The sequence below is a fragment of the Aquila chrysaetos genome, chromosome 17, assembly GCF_900496995.4.
Source record: "Aquila chrysaetos chrysaetos chromosome 17, bAquChr1.4, whole genome shotgun sequence".
Taxonomy (NCBI): domain Eukaryota; kingdom Metazoa; phylum Chordata; class Aves; order Accipitriformes; family Accipitridae; genus Aquila; species Aquila chrysaetos.
The window spans coordinates 20690521-20704619 of NC_044020.1; the positions used below are offsets into that span (position 1 = coordinate 20690521).

General features: G+C 41.4%; 1 protein-coding gene across 3 annotated transcripts in view; it reads right to left on the bottom strand.

The window, feature by feature from the left end:
* CRACR2A (calcium release activated channel regulator 2A) overlaps window positions 1-14099 on the bottom strand; it is a 62966-nt gene that overhangs the window by 9565 nt on the left and 39302 nt on the right. For all 3 annotated transcript variants that reach the window (XM_030041441.2, XM_030041442.2, XM_030041443.2), the window contains exons 9-14: window positions 13255-13326; window positions 10859-10904; window positions 9948-10039; window positions 8180-8507; window positions 2985-3117; window positions 410-491 (exon numbers count right to left, since the gene is read on the bottom strand). In XM_030041441.2, coding sequence (XP_029897301.1) covers window positions 410-491; window positions 2985-3117; window positions 8180-8507; window positions 9948-10039; window positions 10859-10904; window positions 13255-13326 — 753 coding nt within the window. The remainder of the gene's footprint in view (window positions 1-409; window positions 492-2984; window positions 3118-8179; window positions 8508-9947; window positions 10040-10858; window positions 10905-13254; window positions 13327-14099) is intronic.

Sequence of the window (14099 nt, forward strand, 5' to 3'; positions counted from 1 at the left end):
TTGGGAGGGGAACTCACCTGGGACAGCTGACCCCAACCGACCAAATGGATATTCCATACCATATGATGTTGTGCTCAGCAATAAAACGGCAGGAGGGAGAGAGGTTGGCTGAGGCTGCACTTGCTCAGGGACTGGCTGGGCATCAATCAGTTGGTGGTGAGCAACTGGGTTTTTTTGCATTACTTCTTTTTCTTGGTTTTGTTTCTTTTCCCCTTTATTGTTTTTTTGTTGGTGGTGGGTTTGGTTTGTTTTTTGTTTTTTTTTTTTTTTAATTATTAAACTGTCTTTATTTCAACCAATGAGTTTTCTCATTTCACCCTTCTGATTCTCTCCCCCATCCCACTGGGATGCGAGCAGCTGTGGTGCTTAGTCGACTACCCGGGTTAAACCACAACAGAATGTTTCTCACCGTTCCTGGCCAGCAGTGTCCCAGAGTTGCAGGGCTACCCGGGTATTATCTACTGTGATGGTTTTCACATTGTAATCCACACCTATAACAGAAATACAAGGTGGGTTGTCTCTTTATATGCTGTTTGATCTTTGAAAACCTGATCCAGCAAACAGCAACAATTCCAGAAAGGTAACAAGATAGATACTACATTAAAAATTATGTCCATAGTCTCTAACTACCAGAGAACAACAAGAGCTTTTATTTGCCAGAAGTTCTTCAGTAATAAAATACTGAACGTTAACAGAATAGCCAAATTCTGTAAAAGCTGTAAGATAAGTAACTTTCCAAATCAGGGTACATGAGTCAAGGGTCCATTTGACAGTCCACAGCAGTCTAAGTCATTTAGCCTGGAATTCATGCTGTATAACTTCAGTTGTCTGAAATTTCAGCATTTAGTCTGAGCTAGCCACATAGGCACCTTCTACAGTTAGTGGAAAAACACAAGGCACCACACTAAGGGGACAGTGGAACCTAAAATAAATGCTGAAGATAGATGGACTGACTATGTGGAGAACCACCTCCCTTCTTCTGAATATAGAAGATGAGCTGACTACAGTTAGGTTAGTCCCCTAATTTTTATGTGGCTAAATGGAGGTGAGACAAAAATTAATTTATCTAAACTTTTAAATTAATCCTTTCCCAATTTCCCTAACCTGTGATGATATAATTACCTTCTGGATATTTATAACAATAATTAAGAGTCTTAAATATTAATCAGTCACTGCTTCCTCCTAATGACAACCTGCATTTTCTTGTATCACACTGTACTGTATCATGGAATCGCAGAATAATTCAGGTTGGAAAGGATCTCAGTAGGTCATCAACAATTTCTTTGGGGCCATTTGCCACATCAATGGGATTTTTATCACTTGCATTAATTAAGAAGCATCCAAGCCTGCCTTCCTTCAATGGGCAATTAAGAAATCTACATGGAGGATATATCCATTGCTTATATCTCAAGGGAAAAAAAATTGAGCTATTCTGTAGAAAGTCAATGAGAAGACTCTTCTCCAGGTTGTTCACTTGACTTTTCAACAGTCTGTATCTTGCCAGCCATAGTCTACAACTGTGAAACTCACTGATGTGAAGACTAAATCAAAGCTACGACAAATACTTTCTTGCCATTGCATTTGCGAGAACACTGGATGACCAGCCAAAAGATGAAAAGGTCAGGTACATTCCTGTTGTTTTCCTCTGGAACCTTCAGGCAATTGCACACACTGTGTAAGACCTCAGAGTCTAGAGAAGTATATCATTTACAAGTTAGTAATGAGTATGTCATTAAGTATGTCATTTACAAGACAACATGGATAGGACATAGCACCAGACTCTTAAATGTAGGCAACTGCATATAGGTGTCTAAGCTCCCATTACAGTTAATGAAGATCTAGTCAATGAAGAACTAGGAGTCTAGGAAATTACTAAGCTCACCCTCAAGCAGGCATCAAGGGTCAGATTAATTGGTCCCTAGGCTCCTCTGACTGGACTGATTTGGAGAGGATGGTGGGGTAGAATTCAGCTGTTTTGCTCACAGGCACCTAGTGCAATCTGAGATGCCATTTGGTATTCAAAATGTCTGTTTCAACCTGGCAGGACACCCAGGAGACCTGCTCTCTTCCAAAGCAGCAGCTGAAGACCAGGTGAAATACTTTATAGTGCCAAAATTAATTTAAATCTCTATGCTAAGATCTTAGATCTTCCCTGACTCTAATGTGAACTTAGACACTCAACATACCAGCAGACATTTAAACTCAGGTGTCTGTCTACCTCGTCAGCCAAGGGAGCTACAGCAGCTGGTCACCTGCGATTGTCACAAATGCAAGACAAATCCATTAATTTAAATACCTTTTACTGTGAACAAGTTTTATTTCATATATGCTGCAGAATAAGTAAGGCCTAAATAGAGACTTAAGTATAATGAATCTGGTCATTTACAGTAAATCAGCTGCATTGCAATAACCTATACTTACGTTTTCGTACCTTGATTATGTGTCTGACCTTCAAAAGCTTGGTTTACAACTTCAGGCAATGTAAGTACAACGTAGGCTTTGAAATGTTTGGCTTTGAAAACACTGGTCCAACATATTTCTTTGGTGCTTAATATAATGCTAAATCTTCAAACATAACTCAGAAACTCTACTTTCTCTTTAAAACAAAATCAGATTACTTAGAGGGATAGAAATGGGATATGGAGGTGTGATGGTTAGTACAGCACAGTCCAGAGGACAGGATATCAGTTTCAGAACAGCGAGATCTACAAGGAAATTCTAGCTTCACTGAAATCAATAGGATTTTTCTGATTTATTTTAGTGTTGCCAGGATTTCAGTATGGAATTTACTCTGAAACCTCTCCATCAATTATCTGCTTCCCAGTTTAGGAGAACTCACTTTGCATGTCCTACTCTCCTTTTGGACAATGGCTTTTACAACATCTATATGTTTCTGTTTTATAACACAGGGCCTGATCTCAGTAGAAACTGCTAAGTACTGTTGGAACAAAAATAGTAACAGTAATAATGTTTCTTAAACTTACCTACAGTAGCAGCTGTGCCTGGGAAAAAACGATCTTCACAAAATCGCCTTAAGAATGAAGTCTTTCCAACACTTGAATTGCCCACAAAAATAATCTTGAATAAGCGGTCTGGGACAGAGTTTATTCTCTCCTCCTTCAAGTAAAAGCAAACATTAGTCTCCAACTGTTCTATAAATCCTGTTGCCTCTCCAATTTGCCTTGTCTTGAAGGCTGAGATGGGAAAAAGAAGAGAATTTATCCTATCATGTTCTCCATTACTCATAAAGCAATATTCTGTTTCTTAAAATAACTCAGCATTTCAGATGTTTGCCAGGCATCATTCCAGATCATTTGAAGTGCAGTGATTTGGACTGAGCTCTGGAAGTATACTGAATATGAACCTTGACAGGAGACTACGCTGAAAAATGCATGAAATTTCTTAAAGAAAGTGGTTTATGTTCATCCCTGCAAATCAAAACTCATAAAGCTTCACACAGCTCTGCTCAGTAGTTTCATCCTATACCAATGACACAGAGGAAACAGCACATCTTCACCTAGGTAACAGAAGGAAAGCCGTAATTTTTTGACTTACGCCATCTATCACCAGATTCTTCTCTCTGCTACTACTGTGGAGCCAAGAGCTTCCATGGAACTACTGCACTTCTACATCTCTTTAACATTACAGGCAGAAGCATGGGGGAAAGAGATAGATCAAGAATTAGACCCAGTTAATCAGGCTGTAGACATTCAGCTATGTTTCTGTCATTTAGATTTTTTTAAGCAGAAGGAAGAACAATTTGTTCTGCCTGTCCACGTCCTGCTCACTGCATGCTGGAGAGAATATTTATATCCTCTGTCAAGTAGGTCATTATTCCCAAGACCTTTGTACGTAGATCAGGAGTTGCTTAGGGGAGAACACTGTAGCACCAGCTGGTCTGCAAGGTGTGCCCTAGCTGGCCTCTTCTCCTATGTTGTGCAAACGTGGAGGAGGAAGAGGGAAATAGCAAGTTTGTTCTTAATGCTGCAGAAGGGGAGCAAGATCATGGATGCTCCTGGCATTAGTCTGCTGGGGCAGGGCAGTGGAGGGGAACGGCGGGGAGGGGAGGCCCTCTGCCAGGCATCTGAGGTACAGAATCCCTGAGACTGCTGACTTCAAGAAAACATCAGAACTGAGCTCACTGCCTTACAGTCCTTTGAATGAGACATTGAAGTCTGGCCTTGCAAATGTTTTCTGCAAATATACTGAAGCCTTACAGAAAGAAGCAGAAACAATGGAGAGCTGCACTTCACGGGGAAAAAAAGTAAATAAAAACTTGAGCTGCTGTCTTGCTTAGTAAGAAAAAAATTCATTCACTGCTGTAAGTTTGGGGGACAAAAATACATGTCTCTTTCATGAGCTGGGCTTATAGCCCATTACAACTATAGAGAGATTTCTTACCTCATTGTTCACTTCTCCTTTTCTATTAAAATCCCAAACTCCACTGCAAGTATAGGCTGCTAGTAATACATATACACCTATATAAAGCACATTTTCAGTTCTGCTGAAAAACATTCCCAGACTATTAGTTTGTGTGCTCTGGGAAATAAAACAAGTTAACATACAACCATCAGCTTGGCACCATTCTCACAGTGCTTCTGAGAACAATAACTAAATATATGGACTACATGACCTGAAATACCTTGTCCCTGGTGGTCAAACACACACCTCAGTAGCACTAAGACTCAGACACCAGAGGCCTTCAGCTCAACTCCCAACATAATAGGCAGTCATTTTTCATTGAGATATATCAAGTCCACTCATGAAAACAACCTTAATAACCAAACTTGATTCTAAAACTGCATCTGAACACTATACTAAGGGATGAGCTACTTCATAGTCTGCTTCAACAAAGTATTGATGGGAAAATGGAATAGCAGTGGGATGTAAATTTACTTTAGTTTACAATCCAGTCTGAAAAAGTGTTCCCTAGCTGTGTCTTTGGAGTGGCCTTCATATAAACAGTAGCCAGGTCAAGTAACATGCCTGGGTTTTGTGCAATTTAACACAAATGTGGAAGATGACAGGTATAAACATAGTGGTTTGTATTCCATACTGAAAGAACAGAGGGGAGAGGAACTGCATCTTGGGCAGAGGTTTTGGACAGAAAATCTTGCTTTAATTTCCATTATGGTTTCTTCAGGTGTTTTGCAATCACATTTCTGCTTATGCTAACTGCAGCTTTATCTTACAGCTTAACAGCCACTCAGAAAAATGTTCTACTGACTCTTAACTCCCAGATAAAAGAGCAGTTACTGGCCTCATGCTGCAAATTCTTAGATGCTTTCAGAAGTCACCTTCCATAGGATAAAAATGGACATTTCTGAAAGGAGAAAAAAATTTACATTGGTTTTACCTGCCTATTAGATGCAGTAGGTCATAAAGGACGAGCAGCTAAATGACTGTGAATGTATAGTGAACAGGAAGGCTTAATGCCAGCAGCAAGGAGCCTGAGTTCAGTACAGTATGCAATGTGATCATGGAATGCAGTAATACAAAGCCATGTAGATGACAGGAACAAAAATGACGATGAATTGAAAAATACAGGTTGTCTCAGATCCTTCGTCTTCCTAGTGCAAAACAGAATGACAAGACTTCATATCTGAGTAAGTTACATATGTAACAACTGCATGGAATCATTCTGCCTCCTTTGCTCAAGTATTTCTAGATCCTACACTCCTTTATACTGCAGATCCTTTGAGCAGAAAAACATGAGGGGAGAGAAGGACTGGCTGCAGAAGACAGTCTAGTTGACATACAGCTTTGAGACTCACACCTCGTAACTCATGATGCAGGAAGCAGGGAGTTATCTTTTTCTGAAGTTTTCTTCAGCTCCAGTTGAGGATTATATGCAGAGCTGCCCTGAAAACACTTACTAATTGAATATCACTCCTCCTAGCCCAGGCATGACGTCAGCAGAGGGAATCAGTGTGCGAGCACTGTATGGAACAAGATCACTTCTGATGTCTAAATCTCATGATCAAAAAGTGGTGATCCTGACAGCCATCATTTAGGAAATGCAAACTTATATGAGAAATTAATCAGACTACAGCTGGTGTATGGAAGGAAATGAAGCACTACTCACATAAAATGGCAGTGGTCGGACACTTAGACAGCCTAGAGACTGCCCTAAGCAATGGAATGCCATCAGTTGAGTCGTCATTGGCAGGCCTAGTCAGCAGGCCAAGAGGACCATGCAAATACTTCAGTGCCACATGGACAGAGAGTTTATCAGAAAGGAGTATTCTGCTGTATTTTTTTTAAACTAAATTTTAAAAAACCAAGCAAAAAAACAACCCAAACTAAGGGCTAGGCTAAGGCACTGACATTTCATAGAAAAAAACACCAAATGGAATTGGCAGTTCTAAGTGACCTTTGGAAATGAACTTGTTTACCCTCACAATGTATCTTTAGAAACTGAAACAAAACATTTTCAACAACCAGGCAGGAGACATTTTATGATTTCTTCTCTCCCCAACCTGCTTGCTCGCAACTGTTTGTTTTTTTTTGGGGGGGGGGGGGGGGGGGGGGTGGTGGAATGTATAAGAACCAAGTTCTGAGGGCATGCCCTGTTCCTACCCAGCTGAGAGGATGTCCTTTCAAGGGGCGTGACTGCTGAAAGAGAGCAGGCAGGACAGGTTTGTCCTACCCAGACCTGATGACCTACGTGGTTTTTGCCGTCCTAAAGTCCAATGAGGCCATACTTTGAAAATGTGATACAAAATAAGTCATATAGCAAACAAAAAGTATGCATTATATTAAATCATTTCAAAGGATGAAGCTCTGTTCTGTGCCCTAGACTTTTTACTAAAAAGTACCACTTAGAAGTTATTATGTAACCATGGCATAATTCTATCATAATTTTTAAGATATGCTTGCTTCTTCTAAAAGAACCATATAATTATGACCAAGCATACCTATTTTTCCTATACTTTAATCTTTTTAATATGTGCTCCAAGAATCTAAAAATGAGTAATACTTAACAATGATACTAAAATTAGAAAACAAGCCCAGCTAGCTCTGAAGCAACAGCAGTGCAAGAAGGACTTTAGACTCCAAAGAAATGTACCTTCCAGCATATTGTTTTAAGTATTATTACTGCATGGTGAATTCATTGTTAACATGCACATAGAAGCTAGAGCTGAAAAAAAAATTTGGATTTCAATTTTCTAATTAAAAGTATTCTCAAAAATAATTAAAAAGTAAAGATATTTGCTGTCTTTATTTCTCAGATTCAAAAGTATCAGAATATGAGAAATGTCACTTTTTGGCAAAAAAAACCCCAACTTTTCAAAAAAAGAATTGCTGCTTTTTTTAGACAATTGCTACCTTGCTACCTTTCAGTGGATTTTCTTGTGTCATCTATTACAAGGCTTAACTTCACTTCTCCTAAACAGTCCTTCAGACATAAGTCTAGGCACACATTGTCTACAGTTACCAATCCTTTAGGCTGAGTTTCCCTTCTTTGCACCTTCAACATTTATCTGCAGTATATTTCCATCTCCCTCTTCATACAATGGCTTAATTTGTCATGCTTCAACTTAAAAACAGAAAACTAAGTAATTTTGGATTCTAAGAATAATGCATTACTCTTCAACACCATTTCATGTTTTCCAAGGTCCTGTAGAATAGGATAGAATAGAACAGAACAGAATAGTTCCAGTTGGAAAGGACCACAAAGACCATCTAGTCCAACTGCCTGAGCACTTCAGGGCTGAAGAAAAGTTAAAGCATGTTGTTAAGGGCATTGTCCAAATGCCTCTTGAACACCGACAGGCGGGGGGCATCGACCACCTCTCCAGGAAGCCTGTTCCAGGGTTTGACCACCCCTCAGTAAAGAAATGTTTCCTAACGTCAAGTCTGAACCTCCCTGACGCAGCTTTGAACCATTCCCACGCGTCCTCTCACTGGATCCCAGGGAGAAGAGCTCAGCACCTCCCTCTCCACGTCCCCTCCTCAGGAAGCTGTAGAGAGCAATGAGGTCGCCCCTCTGCCTCCTTTTCTCCAAACCAGACAAACCCAGAGTCCTCGGCCGCTCCTCACAGGACATGCCTTCCAGCCCCGTCACCAGCTTGGCTGCCCTCCTCTGGACGCATTCAAGGACCTTCACGTCCTTCTTACATGGTGGGGCCCAGAACTGCATGCAATACTCAAGGTGAGGTCCCCTTTGCCCCCTTACATTTGACAGCGTTTCCTTCCCTACAGGCTGCTCTCTAGAAGATGATGGTGAGTGTTCCATTGATTGTTCTGTGTTTTTCTTATCCGTTTCCATCTCAGAAGAGGTACTCTCATCTTCTCCAGTCCATCTGTTCAACTGCTTATCAACCAGCCTGTCAAGAAGCTGGGGTAGGTGATCTTCCTCAATTGATATTATTCTTTGGAGATGCAATGCTTTAGACATTCCTCCAGTGGCTCCAGCATCAGGCTCTACAGATAGAATTCCATTCAGTCCAGCAGAATTCCTTCTCTTTGAGTTATTGAAAACATCATCATCTTCAAATGAATGGCTAGACAGAGAAAAAAAGTAAGTACATCACAAAAATATATTGGACCTGGATTCCTAGTGTTTTATTCTAGTGTAACTGAATTCAATCTCCCATGTTTTTTACTACTCACAGCAGGCATAGTAGATTCACAGTCCAATGTCTACTGAAAAGTCAGCTCATCATACAATGTGTATATATCTATATCTATATATATATCATGCTTGATAATTATAAGTAGCATGGGGAAAGCCAATAACTTAGGGGGAAAACCTGAACCAGAATACAAAACATAAGATTAGCCTCACTTCTAACCTCATGGAATAGCTAAAGTAAATTTCCCTACTGTGATTTCCTCCTCTTCCCCTGCCCCCATTCTGCAAGAATAAAACCACCCCCCAACCCAGACCCTTTCTATATGTAATCTAATTCTCTCTTTAGCAGGTAAAAGGGAGATGGGTTTGTTTAATATGGATGAAAAAAAGGCTAAGTGGGGATTCAACAGAAGTGGAAGTGTAGATAAAATAGATCGAGAGTCTTCTCAGATGTGCACACAGATGCAGGCTGCAATAAGAGAAATGCTGACTTGATACAGGGAACAAAATGTCTTCATGAGACTGGTGCAGCAAAGGAACAGGTGCCCAAAGAGGCTGTGGGACCTCCATCCAGATGCTCAAAAATTCAACTGAACAAGGCCCTGAGCAACCTTATCTAGTTTTGGAGTTATCCCCATTTGAACAGGAGATTGGACTAGAGACAACAGAGGTCCTTCCCATCTAAATTTTTCTAGATTTTTGTGCCATAATTGCTTTTGCCAGTTATGCTCCACTTCTCAGTACTGAACTGTGTCTCGAAAGCTTTCCCTCCTTACACTTCATGACCCTGTGCCTGCAGGGACATTGCCTCAGCTGCTATTTCAAAGTGAAATACTAGTCTTCTTTCCAGCTCCTCTTGTCTCAAAGGAAACACGCTAGTGTTTCACTGACATCACCACCTTGTTCCTGTTGATTTCAAGTTTACAAGCACACAGCTAAGAATTAAATTCTCCATGTTTTACCAGTTCCACATCCCATATTTTACAACAGGACTGCTGTCCTCCACAATAAGAGGGGAGGAGGTATACTCTTTCAGGGAGTTACCAAGGACATTGTACCACATCAACATAGTGTAATGGGACAGCTCTTGTGCCTCCCAGCATATACTCATCCACAATGGGGAAATCTCTTGCCTTTGCAGACAGTACAATTGTTTTATGTGAAATTTGTTTCTTTATTTCCAAATAAATTTCATTATTTCAAAAATTTTCCAAATTTCTTAAAAAGCACAGTAATCTTACAGTGACAGACACTTTGGAAATACATGCTTTGAAAAGTCCAAAAGTATCAGAAAGAAAACATTCCACATCATCTTTCTATAAGCCTCATCGTACTCAAACAGGGAACACAGGAAAAAAAGTTTTCTTACCTGTTAGGCAGCATCTTGCCCTCTATGTATTTCCCAATGACAGACCCTGATCTTTGCTTCCAGCTGGCTTTTGGAACACTTGTTTTGCATTTCTGCAGAAATACAGATTCTTCTTACTAATTTACTCCTGTTGTTCATTATGGTTAGCTGCCTTCATTCCTAATGCTTAAATAATGCAATGAATATGAAAGAAAAAAACTGTAGAAAAAATCCTAGAGGTATAAATGCTTCAAAATCCTGACTGATGAACAATCAGAACACGGAAACTCCAGATCCTGCAAGAATTCATCTGCTTTGTAAACTAAGCAGACCACAATTAAACAGCGTAATGTCATGAAAAGAAGTCAATAGATATATTTTTTTACACTAGCAGCTTCTTGTAGGACTAAGAACAAAAAAGTGTAAACTAAGTGGCCTTAGTCTCCTTAAGTCAGGGTACTTCTGGAATTTCTTAGGGGCCCATTCTCTGCTGCTGCTTAAAAAGTTAACGTGATCTGCCCTTACCCAGTACTGACAGGTATTCAGGTACTGATTCAGGTACTCAGAAATTGTACTGTTGTATAAATGTTTCAGGTTATTAGCTCTTCTTGACTGAATAGATTAACACAACTTAATTGTCCAATTTTTAGGTTATTTCATACTCTCATGATTGCATTCTTAGCTTCTTATAAAATACATTTATCTCCCTTAAGATGGCTCCAACTTTGTAATTCTAAAAATGTAGCTCTTAAAATTGTTCAAATTTAAAAATCTTATTCTCAAGTGAGAAAAAAAAAGATATAAATTAAGAAGGGGGCAAGATTTAAGTAGCTCAAGAGTCTGTCGCCCGCACAGCCTTCTGATCCCCTTCTTTTGAGGCTGTTCTGATACGTGTTTGCTCAGCACCGGGTTTGAAAATAACAGTTGTTTACCTGTAAAAATATGTCACGTTCATCTTTGAGATGTTTGTTCCTCTCCCTGCAAAGAGAACACAAATAAAAGAAACACTGACGCCAAGTATTTAGAACTGCTGACTTTTCTACTCAACACTAACAGACAGACTGGACAGTTGGCAGCGTAAAAGGCAAGACAAATGCACTTTGCATATCTCCACCCTTCATCATACTTCATTTATATTCTTACCACAGCCAGTTCCCTGTCTGGGCCACTGAATCTCCAGTAGGGCAATGCTGATTAAAGCCAGCTGGCATCTGGCCCTCATTCTGTAGTTTATCAAAACAAATGCCTTAACACATAGAAATCAGTTCTGGTCAATACGCCTTCACTTACTCTAGATTAGAACGTTTAAAGGTTTTCACAGTAAAGATGGCTTCTTACTGTGGAGAGGGTGTAATGAACACCACCTCTATTCATCTGGTGACAGCTGTGAAGGCCAGCTATGCCCCTCTGAGGGCTACGGTTGTGGCTGCCATGGAAAAGTCTCCCTAGGAAAACATCCATCTTCCATTCGTTTTGCAGAAAAGATGAAAATGTCAAGAAATGGAGACTCCAGGCAATCAGCCAGCTCTGATCAGATCTGACAACACATCTGCTTATTGTACATCATTCATTGTCTCATCTATTGCTGGCCTGGTCACAAAAGAGACTGAGCAGCCATTACAGCCTTGGTGAACAGAAACAACTTCTGCTGTCAGATGTTTCCACCTATGGCCCCATTACCAGCAGCAGGCAAGATCAAACCACATGGAGCGGCCTATGGGAAACACACTGCAAAGTAAGAGCCTTTCCTCAAGTATGGGAACTTTTTAGGTAACTTAAAATGAGGCCTCCTGAAGGAAGTGCAGTGAATGAAGGCCTACAGGCAAGTACAATCTATAGCCCATGCAAACTTAGCATTGAGCAAACAAAAACTAACATTGCTGCACATCGAAAACAGGCTCACAATTGACTGAACACAACTCCAAACTTTGAAGTCTATCAATACAGAAACGTTACAGAGAAATTTAGCTAACTATATTTTGATATAATTTTACAAATAAACATTTTGGGGAAAGAATCTTCGTTTTGGGTGCACTCCCATCACTTTAGAAACAGCAGAGCCTTTTAACAAGCTTCAAGTCTCCTGCAGCCAGGCTTCTACCACAGAAGCAGCTTACAACAGTTCACCACTGTTTTGTTTTATTTTTGACTTTTGGAATGGAGATTGTCCTACAATACCAAATTGCCAAAACAAAGCAAATCTTTCATGTGTACTGCCTTCTACTGTGTGCAAGAACGGGGCATGTTCCATATGTAACCATTTTTGCTATCTTTTGTGTCATTATCCTGTGGTGGGTTGACCTTGACCGGCTGCCAGATGTGCATCCAGCCGCCCTCTCACTCCCCTTCCTCAACAGAACCGGGGAAGAAAATAAGATGGAAAAGCTTGTGGGTCAAGATAAAGACAGGAAGATTGCTTACCAGCTGCCATCACAGACAAAACAGACTCAACTGTAGGAAGATGAGAAACAAAAACAAAACTAAAGTCACCTTCTCCCCACCACCCCTTCTTCCCAGGCTCAACTTCATTCCTGCACTCTCGACTCTTCTACCTCCTTCCCAATCCCGAGCGGCGCAGGGGGATGGGGAATGGCGGTGCTGTGGTTGGTCCATAACAGCTCCTCTCTGCTTCGCCTTCCTCCTCACACTTCTCCCTTGCTCCAGCGTGGGTTCCCTCCCACAGGTTACAGTCCTTCACAAACTGCTCCAGCACGGGTTCCCTCCCACAGGTTACAGTCCTTCACAAACTGCTCCAGCACGGATCCTTTCCACGGGGCACGGTCCTTCAGGAACAGACTGCTCCAGTGTGGGTCCCCCATGGGCCGCAGTTCCTGCCAGAAAACCTGCTCCGGCACGGGCTCCTCTCCACGGACCATAGCTCCTGCCAGGAGCCTGCTCCTGCGCGGGCTCTGCGCCGGCTGCAGGGGAATCCCTGCTCCGGCACCTGGAGGACCTCCTCCCCCTCCTTCTGCACCAACCTGGGCGTCTGCAGGGCTGTTTCTCACACATTTTTTCCTTACTCCTCTCTCTCTCAACCGCTGCGCAGTGTTTTCTACCTGTTCTTACCCAGGCTTTCCCAGAGGCACCACCACCTTGGCTGTGGGGCTCAGCCGTGCCCTGCGGTGGCTCCACTGGAGCTGGCTGGAACCTGCCGTGTCTGGCACGGGGCAGCCCCGGCCTCTCCCCTCCGGCACAGAGGCCACCCCCGCAGCGCCCCGCCGCCAGCACCGGGACACCTACACCCAGTACATATCCCAACATAATTTCATCCTTTAATGTACCTCTTCAGAATGATGCAAGAAGTTCTTGAATGTAAGGTCTGCATTACCTCAAAAAATCCAGCTGCTTCAGAAGTCCTGACTTCTCTCTCTGTAAGGTTTCTGTCACTCGGTACACCTCCCTGTAATGAAAAGAAAGAAATAAAATTGTTCTAACCATGGTAACAACACCATTAAAATGCTTCCCTCTAGGAGTATCCACATTCGGGACTTCAGCTTCTCCAAACCTGTCGACTTTATTCTGCATGAATGGTTACTAATTTTAAAAAAGTTCATTCAGTATAAGGCCCAAGTATCACAGCAGTTTGAGTTAGCAGAGGAAGGAGTAGAGGTTCTTTTTAAAAAAATTATAGCTTTGTAATTTCTTCATCCAGAGAGCTTAATATACACCGATACTGGCACTTGCACCATTCAGAGAAGACATACTGCTGAAATCCTTCTTGCTCATGGCCACTAAAGGCCATGTAAAATTTTATCCAAAATTAGAGTTTATCTTGCTGCTGGAACCATACGTCAGGCTCGCACATCAACAATCTCCGAAATTTGTTTTCAGTTCTTAACACTTATGCAGCCTTAAACATTGGACAGAGCGCCTCAGATTTTTACACTAGATTTACACCATTTACTTTGTCTTAACACAACTCGGTGTCTGGCCTTAAATGTTTTTTGCCTTTCAGTAAAGCCTCAAGTTCTTCCTGTGCACAGTCTGAACATTACACCTGCTTCAACAGCACCGGTCTTACCAGACTGATACAGAAGTTTAAAGCAACACTGTGCAGTTGAGTAGGGCTGAGCTCTAATTCCATAAAACACTATTGAATCCCAAGTGCTTTGTAAATGCAGCAGTATTATTCAGCAGTCTGACCACTGGGCAGATTTCCTCTGTAGCTTTAAA